Below are 12,408 nucleotides of genomic sequence, written 5' to 3'. Positions count from 1 at the left end.
AGGACTAGTGGTGCCAACTTCCTCACTCCCAAATACGGGACAAAGGGTGACGTCACTGCCCCGCGCGCCCCACGTGACCTCGCCCAGCCAGCGGCCACGTGCTCCCGCTCCACCAATGGCGGCCGCCATTGGTGGAGCGGCAGCACGTGGCCGCTGGCTGGGTGAGGTCACGTGCGGCGCGGGGCGGTGACGTCACCCTTATTTGGGAGCGAGGAAGTTGGCAACCCTACTAATACGGGACAAGGGTGGTCCCGTACGGGGACAAACTAATTTAGCCCAAAATACGGGATGTCCCGGCTAATACGGGACAGTTGGCAACCCTAGTCAGGACCGCTCTCTAGTTGGTGGTAGGATGGCTCAGCTGCCTGGTAACAGCTGGGGAGGAAGTCTCTAAATCTGAATCCAGAGATGCTGCATGTCCCACTGAGTTACTCCAGCATTTTGTGTCCATCTTCACATCAGAGGGACAGGCAGCCAGCTCCTGGTGCTCCTCATCGCCCTCTGCTGGGGTGAGCAAGCATGCAATTGTGTGTGTGTGTGAGAGTGTGTGCGTAGGTGTGCATGTGTGTGTATGTTTGTGTGTGTGTGTGTGTGTGTGTGTGTGTGTTTGATTGTTAGTGTGTGCGTAGGTGTGCATGTGTGTGTGAGTGTGTGCATAGGTGTGCATGTGTGCGTGTGAGGGTGTGCATGTGTGTTTGTATGTGTGTGTATGTTTGTGAGTGTGTGTGTATATGTGTGCGTGTGTGTTTGATTGTTAGTGTGTGCGTAGGTGTGCATGTGTATGTATGTGTGTGAGTGTGTGTGTGTATATGTGTGTGATTGTTAGTGTGTGCTTAGGTGTGCATATCATATCATATCATATATATACAGCCTGAAACAGGCCTTTTCGGCCCACCAAGTCCGTGCCGCCCAGCGATCCCCGCACATTAACACTATCCTACACCCACTAGGGCCAATTTTTACATTTACCCAGCCAATTAACCTACATACCTGTACGTCTTTGGAGTGTGTGCGTATGTGTGAGTGTGTGCGTAGGTGTGCATGTGTGCATGTGTGAGAGGGTGTGCATGTGTGTGTGTGTAAGTGTGTATATGTGTGTGAGTGTGCGTAGACCTGCGTGTGAGTGTGAGTGTGTGTGCTTAGGTGTGCATGTGTGTGTGTATATATATATAATATGTGTGTGTGTGTGCGTAGGTGTGCATGTGTCTGCGTGTTTAGTTTAGTTTAGTTTAGAGATACGTGCAATCTCTAATCAGGCCCTTCGGCCCACCGACCAGTGTTCGTACACAGATTGTACACGAGCACTATCCAACACACCAGGGACTATTTACAATGTTTACCATTGACCTACAATTAAGCTACAAAACTGTGCGTCTTTGGAGTGGGGGAGGAAACCGGAGCACCCGGAGAAAACCCACGTGATCACGGGGAGAACGTGCAAACTCCATACAGACAGCACCCGAGGTCAGGATGGAACCCGGGTCTCTGGCGCTGTGAGGCAGCAGCTCTACCCGCTGCACCACCGGCACCGTTGTTTTACACAGAGAGTGGGGAGAGCCAGGAGTGGACTATTTCTTTTTAACGGACTACAGTAGACTGGCTTTGTTTGAGATTTACTTGTTTCTGCACTGTAAGCTTGAGAGCACATGATCTGCTGGGTTATTGAGTCCGTCTAAATCCTCCACATAGTAACCCAAATTTTCAATCCTGCAATGAAGGCATTAGCCAGCAATTTATTTGGCTGCACACAAGATCGTAGGACCATTCACTCCAAGTAGATTTGCACAATGCAACTTGTCCAATAGGCACTCAAGTTTGCTGGAGTTTTGCTAAATAAACCGATAACATTTCTAAGGGAAGTTATCTCAGTAAAGAATGGGTCGACTGGGCTTGTATTCACTGGAATTTAGGAGGATGAGAGGGGATCTTATAGAAACAAATAAAATTCTTAAAGGATTGGACAGGCTAGATGCAGGAAAAATGTTCCCGATGTTTGGTGAGTCCAGAACCAAGGGTCACAGTTTAAGGATTAAGGGGTCGGCCATTTAGGACTGAGATGAGGAAAAACTTTTTCACCCAGAGAGTTGTGAATCTGTGGAATTCTCTACCACAGAAGGCAGTGGAGGCCAATTCACTGGATGTTTTCAAGAGAGAGTTAGATTTAGCTCTTAGGGCTAACGGAATCAAGGGATATGGGGAGAAAGCAGGAACGGGGCACTGATTGTGGATGATCAACCATGATCACATTGAATGGCGGTGCTGGCTCAAAGGGCCGAATGGTCTACTCCTGCACCTGTTTTCTATGTTTCTATGTTTTAATGTTTACTAGACCAAGTGGAACTGTTGGCCCCAAACCTCTCCTGCATTGATGCAGCACCCTCTCCTCGCCCCCTCCCCCCATCCCCCTCCCCCCCTCTGCCCCCATCCCCTCCCCTTCACTCCCCCCCTCCCCCCTTCCTTTTGTGTTTCTTTTTACCACTTATCAATTTGGAAACAACTATTTATTGCGACGTTCACGGTGGAGCAGCGGGTAGAGCTGCTGCCTCACAGCGCCGGAGACCCGGGTTCCATCCCGACCACGGGCGCTGTCTGTACGGAGTTTGTACGTTCTCCCCGTGACCCGCGTGGGTTTTCCCAGGGTGCTCCGGTTTCCTCCCACACTCCAAAGGCGTGCAGGTTTGCAGGTTAATTGGCCTCGGTAAAATTGTAAATTGACCCTAGTGTGTGTAGGATTGCGCTAGTGTACGGGGTGATCGCTGGTCTGCACGATCTCGGTGGGCCGAAGGGCCTTTTTCTGTGCTGTATATCTAAAGTAAACTAAACTAAACTATTTACCTTTTCGGGTCAGGAAGGATCTCTAGAGAAAAGGAATAGGAGACGTTTCGGGTCGAGACCCATCTTCAGGAGGGTCTCGAACTGAATCGTCGCCTATTCCTTTTTTCAAGAGATCTGATATATATGTTCTCCACAAAATAAACCTCCACCTTCTTTCCTTAATGGACCATCTAATTTACCGTTACCAGGACACTGAGGAAAAACCAATGGATGGAATCGAGGGCGAGGAGGAACTCTCTCCAGAAGCAAAGAGAACGATGGAACGGAAACTGAAGAAAGAGCGTAAAAAGGAAGAAAAAAAGACGTTGCGGGAAGCCAGCGTGGTGGTGCAAGAGGGAACTCCGCAGAGGGCCTCAGCTTGCCAACTTGCCTTGGAATATCTGACAACGTAAGAATTAGAAACGTTCCAATTCACTTTGGCAGCGTACAACCTAGATGAATGGGCGGCACGGTAGACAATAGACAATAGACAATAGGTGCAGGAGGAGGCCATTCGGCCCTTCGAGCCAGCACCACCATTCAATGTGATCATGGCTGATCATTCTCAATCAGTACCCCGTTCCTGCCTTCTCCCCATACCCCCTGACTCCGCTATCCTTAAGAGCTCTATCTAGCTCTCTCTTGAATGCATTCAGAGAATTGGCCTCCACTGCCTTCTGAGGCAGAGAATTCCACAGATTTACAACTGAAAAAGTTTTTCCTCATCTCCATTCTAAATGGCCTACCCCTTATTCTTAAACTGTGGCCCCCGGTTCTGGACTCCCCCAACATTGGGAACATGTTTCCTGCCTCTAACGTGTCCAACCCCTTAATAATCTTACACGTTTCGATAAGATCCCCTCTCATCCTTCTAAATTCCAGTGTATACAGTTAGAGTTGCTGCCTCACAGCGCCAGAGACTCGCGTCCGATCCTGACTTGGGGGGCTGTCTGTACGGAGTTTGTACGTTCTCCCTGTGACCTGCGTTGGTTTTCTCCGGGTGCACCGGTTTCCTCCCACACTCCAAAGACGCGCAGGCTTGTTGGTTAATTGGCTTTGGTGTAATTGTAAATTATCCATAGTGCTAGTGTATGGGGATCGCTGGTCGGCACGGTCTCGGTAGGCCGAAGGATCTGTATCCATGCAGTATCTCTAAAACACAAAAAACACAACTAAAGTCAACAGATGGACATGTTTGGCAACCGCTAATTCGGTTTGGATTAGGTCAGTGGCAACAAAAAAGTGAATTCTAATTTAGTTTTAGTTTAAGAGATACAGCACGGAAACAGGCCCTTCGGCCCATCGAGTCCACGCCGACCATCGATCAGCCGTTCACACTAGTTCAATGTTATCCCACTTTCTCATCCACTCCCTGCACACCAGGGGGGCAATTTTACAGAGGGCCGATTAACCTACAAACCCGCACGTCTTTGGGATGTGGGAGGGAACCGGAGCGCCCGGAGGAAACCCACGAGGTCAGAGGGAGAACGTGCAAACTCCACACTGACAGCACCTGGGGTCAGGATCGCACCCGGGTCTCTGACACAACGAGGCAGAGGTACTACCCGCTGCACCACCGTGCCGTCCCAAAGGGAAATGGCGTAGCTTTAAGATTGTAGGCGTGCGATAGGATGAGTGTTCATGGGCTCTGGTTTCTAGCCAGATCTTCTAGAATTAAGGGCATGGTCTTGGGGCAAGCAGAGGAACAAGTGAAGAGTCAACAGTAATAACTAGGAACTGCAGATGCTGGTTCTTCGGCCAAAGAAAGACACAGAGTGCTGGAGTAACTCAGCGGGTCAGGCAGCATCTCTGGAGAACATGGATAGGTGACGATTCATATCTGAAGTAGGGTTTCTTCTTCAGACATGAAACCATCTATCAATCTTTTTCAGAGATGCTGCCTGACCCGCTGAGTTACTCCAGCACTCTGTGAAACGTCACATATCCATGTTCTCCACAGATGCTGCCTGACCCGCTGAGTTACTCCAGCACTCTGTGAAACGTCACATATCCATGTTCTCCACAGATGCTGCCTGACCCGCTGGGTTACTCCAGCACTCTGTGAAACGTCACCTATCCATGTTCTCCAGAGATACTGCCTGACCCACTGAGTTACTCCAGCACTCTGTGAAACGTCACCTATCAACAAATGCTTCATTTCATTGTTAGCAGAAAAAGTGTCCAATCTGGGAAAAGGAAATGATAAGTCAATGTTCAAAGAAACAAAGGATCTAGATAGAGTCATCGAGTCACACAGTGTGGAAACAGGCCCTTCGGCCCAACTTGCCCATGCTGACCAAGATGCCCTACCTACACTCGTCCCGCCTGCTCATGTTTGCCCCATATCCCTGTAAACCCGTCCTATCCATGTACCTGTCCAATTGTTTCTTAGATGTTGCGACAGTCCCTGCCTCAACTACCTCCTCTGGCAGCTCGTTCCATACACCCACCACCCTCTGTGTGAAAAAATTGCCCCTCAGGTTCCTATTAAATCTTTCCCCTCTCACCTTAATCATCTAAACCTAGCTTTAAAAATATCTTGTTTCCAGGCTACAGATACAAACACACAACTGTGGTGGATTAAGTAAGATATTTTAAGTACATTAATTGCAGCTTGCAAATAAATCACTCACGGAGTTATTTTACTTTAAAAATACTTCTGTAGGAAATAAGCATGAAAGTTTATGACCATTTTCTTACACAATTTTACCTTAGACTTCAGACTTTAGAAATACAGCGTGGAAACAGGCCCTTCGGCCCACCAGGTCCATGCCGACCAACGATCACACCATACACTAACACTATCCTGCACACTAGAGACAATTTATAATCTTACAGAAGCCAAATAACCTACAAACCTGCACGTCTCTGGAGTGTGGGAGGAAACCGGAGCACCCGGAGAAAACCCACGCAGGTCACGGGGAGAACGTGCAAACTCCGTACAGACGGCACCCGTAGTCGGGATCGAACCCGGGTCTCCGGCGCTGTGAGGCAGCAACTCTACCGCTGCGCCACCGTGCCGCCCTGTAGTAAACGTTGTACATGGATGATGAATTTTAGATCACAGTCGAGTGGACAAATGTTTCCTTGGTTGCTATAACTGCTTGGGCTGCACAGTGGCGCAGCGGTAGAGTTGCTGCCTCACAGCGCCGGAGACCCGGGTTCAATCCCGACTAAGGGTGCCGTCTGTACGGAGTTTGTACGTTTACCCCGTGACCTGCGTGGGTTTTCTCCGAGATCTTCGGTTTCCTCCCACACTCCAAAGACGTGCGGGTTTGTAGGTTGATTGGCTTGGTAAATGTAAAAACTGTCCCTAGTGGGTGTAGGATAGTGTTAATGTGCGGGGATCGCTGGGCGGCACGGACTCAGTTTGGCCATAGGGCCTGTTTCCGCGCTGTATCTCTAATTAAACTAAACTAAACTGAACTGAACGAGGAAATATAAGATGTCACGCCATCTCTCATTTGTGAAAATCCGCACCCTTCCCCTTTGGACTGAGTGAACAGTTACTGCAATGTTGATAAATGCTTGCTTACAATTTGCATTTCAAGCAACTCTGAAAGTAAAAGACAAAGTGCTGGAAGAACGTATCTGCCTCCAGCGCTGCCCCTGGCAGTGTGTTCCAGGCACCCCCCACCCTCTGTGTAAAATAAACCTACCCCGCATATCTCCTGTACACTTTGGCCCTCTCATCTTAAAGTTATTTAGTTGGGCGGTCACGGTGGCGCAGCGGTAGAGTTGCCGCCTTACAGCGAATGCAGCGCCGGAGACCCGGGTTCCATCCTGACTACGGGTACCGTCTGTGCGGAGTTTGTACGTACGCCCCGTGATCTGCGTGGGATCGTCGGTTTCCTCCCACACTCCAAAGACGTGCGGGTTTGTAGGTTAATTGGCTTGGTGTAAATGTAAATTGTCCCTAGTGTGTGCAGGATAGTGTTAGTGTGCGGGGATCGCTGGTCGGCGCGGACCCGGTGGGCCGAAGGGCCTGTTTCCGCGCTGTATCTCTAAACTAAACTAAACTAAAAATGATGCCCTTTGGTCTTTGACAATTACACCCCGGGTGAAAGGTTCTGACTGTCTACCTCATCTATCCCTCTCGTAATCGTATACACGTCTCCCAGGTCTCTCCTCAACCTCCTGCGTTCCGGACCAAACTATCCAAGTCTGTCCATCCTCTCCTTGTAGCTGATGGCCTCCAATCCAGGCAGCCTTCTAATGAACATGGCCAAGGTGCATTGAAATGATCTTATAGAGGTGCATACAATCATGAGAGGAATCGATCTGGTAGACGCACGGATTCTCTTGCCCAGAGCAAAGGAATCGAGGACCAGAGGACGTAGTCTAAAGGTGAAGGAGGAAATATTTCATAGGAATCTGAGGGGTAACCTTTTCACACAGAGGGTGGTGGGTGTGAGGAACGAGCTGCCAGAGGAGGTAGTTGGGGCTGGGACTATTACAACGTTTAAGAAACAGTTGGACAGGTACACGGATAGGACAGGTTTGGAGGGGTATGGGCAGGTGGGTGGGGCTAGTGTAGATGGGACATGTTGACCGCCGGTGTGGGCAAGTTGGCCGCCGGTGTGGGCAAGTTGGCCGCCGGTGTGGGCAAGTTGGCCGCCGGTGTGTGTGGGCAAGTTGGGCCGAAGGGCTTGTTTCCACACTGTGGCTCTCTGAGTCTAGATGGTCGACTCCAGGGTAACATAATCTACATTTATAGCTTTTGTTATTTCGCTAAAACGACCTGAGCTTTTCACGCTATCTTGTGTTTCTACGTAGGTGGTCCACAAACCGCAAGGAGTGGAGATTTCAGAAGACCAGACAGATATGGCTACTGCAGCACATGTATGACCGTGACCAGGTAAACCCCCCCAACCCCCGTGACCAGGTAACCCACCCCCCCCGTGTGACCAGGTAAACCCCCCCCCCGTGACCAGGTAAACCCCCCCCCCGTGACCAGGTAACCCCCCCCCGTGACCAGGTAAACCCCCCCCCGTGACCAGGTAAACCCCCCCGTGACCAGGTAAACCCCCCCCCGTGACCAGGTAACCCCCCCCCGTGACCAGGTAAACCCCCCCCCCCGTGACCAGGTAAACCCCCCCCCGTGACCAGGTAAACCCCCCCCCCCGTGACCAGGTAAACCCCCCCCGTGACCAGGTAAACCCCCCCCCGTGACCAGGTAACCCCCCCCCGTGACCAGGTAAACCCCCCCCCCACCGTGACCAGGTAACCCCCCCCCCCGTGACCAGGTAAACCCCTGTGACCAGGTAAACCCCCCCCCACCGTGACCAGGTAACCCCCCCCCACCATGACCAGGTTAAACCCCCCCCCCCGTGACCAGGTAACCCCCCCCCACCCCGTGACCAGGTAACCCCCCCGTGACCAGGTAACCCCCCCCCCACCATGACCAGGTTAAACCCCCCCCCCATGACCAGGTAAACCCCCCCCGTGACCAGGTAACCCCCCGTGACCAGGTAACCCCCCCCCTGTGACCAGGTAACCCCCCCCCCGTGACCAGGTAACTCCCCCCGTGACCAGGTAACCCCCCTCCCCTGTGACCAGGTAACCCCCCCCCGTGAACAGGTAACTCCTCCCGTGACCAGGTAACCCCCCCCCCGTGACCAGGTAACCCCCCCGTGACCAGGTAACCCCCCCCCCCCTGCGACCAGGTAACCCCCCCCCCCTGTGACCAGGTAACCCCCCCCCGTGACCATGTAAACCCCCCCCGTGACCAGGTAACCCCCCCCCGTGTCAAATCAATGTGAATAAGGTTCCAGTTTACAACAACGGGTGGCGTAGCTAACGTCGCCAACCGTCCCGTATTAGCCGGGACATCCCGTATTTTGAGCTAAATAAGTTTGTCCCGTGTGGGACCGCCCTTGTCCCGTATTTGTAGGGTTGCCAACTTCCTCACTCCCAAATACGGGGAAAGGGTGACGTCACCGCCCCGCGCCCCACGTGACCTCACCCAGCCAGCGGCCACGTGCTCCAGCTCCACCAATTGCGGCCGCCCTCCCCCCCCCCACAGCAGTCCCCCCCATGCCGGCTCCCCATTGTCCATTGTTCTTCCCCTCCCCCCACGACGGTCCCCCCACACACTTTATGTTCTGCTCAGGGTTGCAGCGTCTGCAGTTCCTTGTGTCCGCATGTTTCCCTGTGTCCGCCTGTTTCCGTGTGTCCGCCTGTTTCCCTGTGTCCGCCTGTTTCCCTGTGTCCGCCTGTTTCCTTGTGTCCGCCTGTTTCCCTGTGTCCGCCTGTTTCCCTGTGTCCGCCTGTTTCCCTGTGTCCGCCTGTTTCCCTGTGTCCGCATGTTTCCCTGTGTCCGCCTGTTTCCCTGTGTCTGCCTGTTTCCTTGTGTCCGCATGTTTCCCTGTGTCCGCCTGTTTCCATGTGTCTGCCTGTTTCCCTGTGTCCGCCTGTTTCCCTGTGTCCGCATGTTTCCCTGTGTCCGCATGTTTCCCTGTGTCCGCATGTTTCCCTGTGTCCGCCTGTTTCCTTGTGTCCGCCTGTTTCCTTGTGTCCGCCTGTTTCCCTGTGTCCGCCTGTTTCCCTGTGTCCGCCTGTTTCCCTGTGTCCGCCTGTTTCCCTGTGTCCGCATGTTTCCCTGTGTCCGCCTGTTTCCTTGTGTCCGCCTGTTTCCCTGTGTCCGCATGTTTCCCTGTGTCCGCCTGTTTCCCTGTGTCCGCATGTTTCCCTGTGTCCGCCTGTTTCCCTGTGTCTGCCTGTTTCCTTGTGTCCGCCTGTTTCCCTGTGTCCGCCTGTTTCCATGTGTCTGCCTGTTTCCCTGTGTCCGCCTGTTTCCCTGTGTCCGCATGTTTCCCTGTGTCCGCATGTTTCCCTGTGTCCGCCTGTTTCCTTGTGTCCGCCTGTTTCCATGTGTCCGCCTGTTTCCCTGTGTCCGCCTGTTTCCCTGTGTCCGCCTGTTTCCCTGTGTCCGCCTGTTTCCCTGTGTCCGCATGTTTCCCTGTGTCCGCATGTTTCCCTGTGTCCGCCTGTTTCCTTGTGTCCGCCTGTTTCCTTGTGTCCGCCTGTTTCCCTGTGTCCGCCTGTTTCCCTGTGTCCGCCTGTTTCCCTGTGTCCGCCTGTTTCCCTGTGTCCGCCTGTTTCCCTGTGTCCGCATGTTTCCCTGTGTCCGCCTGTTTCCTTGTGTCCGCCTGTTTCCCTGTGTCCGCCTGTTTCCCTGTGTCCGCATGTTTCCCTGTGTCCGCCTGTTTCCCTGTGTCCGCCTGTTTCCCTGTGTCTGCCTGTTTCTCTGTGTCCGCCTGTTTCCTTGTGTCCGCCTGTTTCCCTGTGTCCGCCTGTTTCCCTGTGTCCGCCTGTTTCCCTGTGTCCGCCTGTTTCTCTGTGTCCGCCTGTTTCCCTGTGTCCGCCTGTTTCCTTGTGTCCACCTGATTCCCTGTGTCCGCCTGTTTCTGAAGTTGTGCAGTGTCGGTGCCAGGAGATGGACTGGTTTCTATTCCAATGTAGGTCTCGGACAAGCACTTCACCTTGCTGCTGGATTACCTGCAGGGCCTGCAGGGGAATGCCCGCGAGCTGACTGTTCAGAAAACCGAGGCGCTGATGAAGCAATCCGGCTCTACAGGTAAGAACAGACACAAAATGCTGGAGTAACTCAGCGGGTCAGGCAGCATCTCTGGAGAACATGGATAGGTGACATTTCACAGAGTGCTGGAGTAACTCAGCGGGTCAGGCAGCATCACTGGAGAACATGGATAGGCAACAGGCCTTTAAGCACAAGACACTTAGATAACATATAGCACACAAAAATAAATCATAAATTAATACCCCAATATCGGAGCGCAAAGCCCGTTGTGCAAAAATAGTTCAATTAGAGTTTTACAGTTAACAGGCCAGCACGGTGGCGCAGCGGTAGAGTTGCTGCCTTACAGCGAATGCAGCTCCGGCGACCCGGGTTCCATCCCGACTACGGGCGCTGTCTGCACGGATGTTTGTACGTTTCCCCCCGTGACCTGCGTGGGTTTTCTGTGAAATCTCCGGTTTCCTCCCACACTCCAAAGACGTGCAGGTTTGTAGGTTAATTGGCTTGGTATAAATGTAAAAATTGTACCTTAGTGGGTGTAGGATAGTGTTAGTGTGCGGGGATCGCTGGTCGGCGCGGACCCGGTGGGCCGAAAGGGCCTGTTTCCGCGCTGTATCTCTAAACTAAAACTAAAATGAAAAATAAGAATAACAAAAGTCGTAGGAGCAGAATTAGGCCGTTCTGCTCTGATCATCTGTGAACAGCGCCCACACTGGTATAACCCAGCACCTGCAGTTCTTTGTTTCTAATATCACTTCATCTGTGTTCATTTGTGCAGATGATCCGACTGATATCAGCGCGGAGAAGATGGAGCGCATGAAGCAGGTGGTCCAGCTGCTGTTCTGAGCGTGCACGTGCCTCTCTGCTCACGGTGCAATCCTACCCATGGACAAATATAGAAACATAGGTGCAGGAGTAGGCCATTCGGCCCTTCGAGCCTGCACCACCATTCAATATGATCATGGCTGATCATCCAACTCAGTATCCCGTACCTGCCTTCTCTCCATACCCCCTGATCCCTTTAGCCACAAGGGCCACATCTAACTCCCTCTTAAATATAGCCAATGAACTGGCCTCAACTACCTTCTGTGGCAGAGAATTCCACAGATTCACCACTCTCTGTGTGAAAAAAAACGTTCTCATCTCGGTCCTAAAAGACTTCCCCCTTATCCTTAAACTGTGACCCTTTGTTCTGGACTTCCCCAACATCGGGAACAATCTTCCTGAATCTAGCCTGTCCAACCCCTTAAGAATTTTGTAAGTTTCTATAAGATCCAATTCACCCCTCGTTCTGTACAGCGATCTTGCAGCGTGCTCTGCTGAAGGATGTTCTTGTCACATTCCAATCTCAGTGAATGCGATAATGTTCACCTTTGCACTAGATGTTCCGGGCCGACCAATTAAAGCAAAGTTTTATCGGAATGATGCGTACGAGACCGTATTTGTAGGGACAAAACTGCACATGCTGGTAAAAATTGAAGGTAGACACAAAATGCCGGAGTAACTCAGCGGGTCAGGCAGCATCTCTGGAGAGAAGGAATGGGTGACGTTTCGATTCGGGTCGAGACCCTTCTTCACGCTGATGTCAGGGGAGAGGGGCGGGTGTCACGCTTATTCACAACAAAAACAAACTCCGCACAGACAGCACCCGTATAACCATATAACCATATAACCATATAACCATATAACCATATAACAACTACAGCACGGAAACAGGCCCGTTCGGCCCTACCAGTCCACGCCGACCATTTTCCCTGACCTAGTCTCATCTACCTGCTCTCAGACCATAACCCTCCAATCCCCTCCTATCCATATACCTATCCAATTTACTCTTAAATAATAAAATCGAGCCTGCCTCCACCACTTCCACTGGAAGCCCATTCCATACAGCCACCACCCTCTGAGTAAAGAAATTACCCCTCATGTTACCCCTAAACTTTTGTCCCTCAATTCTGAAGCTATGTCCCCTTGTTGGAATCTTCCCCACTCTCAAAGGGAAAAGCCTACCCACGTCAACTCTGTCCGTCCCTCTTAAAATTTAAAAAACCTCTATCAAG

The 12,408-nt window shown here is 51.9% G+C and overlaps 1 protein-coding gene across 1 annotated transcript in view; it reads left to right on the top strand.

Moving 5' to 3' along the window:
* chlsn (cholesin) overlaps positions 1-11,855 on the top strand; it is a 186,323-nt gene extending 174,468 nt beyond the window's left edge. The window contains exons 3-6 of the mRNA XM_078417613.1: positions 3,024-3,223; positions 7,591-7,672; positions 10,279-10,393; positions 11,130-11,855. Coding sequence (XP_078273739.1) covers positions 3,024-3,223; positions 7,591-7,672; positions 10,279-10,393; positions 11,130-11,197 — 465 coding nt within the window. The 3' untranslated portion in view covers positions 11,198-11,855. The remainder of the gene's footprint in view (positions 1-3,023; positions 3,224-7,590; positions 7,673-10,278; positions 10,394-11,129) is intronic.
* The last annotated feature ends 553 nt before the right edge of the window (positions 11,856-12,408 follow it).

Source organism: Rhinoraja longicauda, chromosome 21 (assembly GCF_053455715.1).
Source record: "Rhinoraja longicauda isolate Sanriku21f chromosome 21, sRhiLon1.1, whole genome shotgun sequence".
Lineage (NCBI taxonomy): Eukaryota > Metazoa > Chordata > Chondrichthyes > Rajiformes > Arhynchobatidae > Rhinoraja > Rhinoraja longicauda.
Note: the sequence above shows the minus strand (reverse complement) of the source record. Positions and strands in the feature narration are given on the sequence as shown.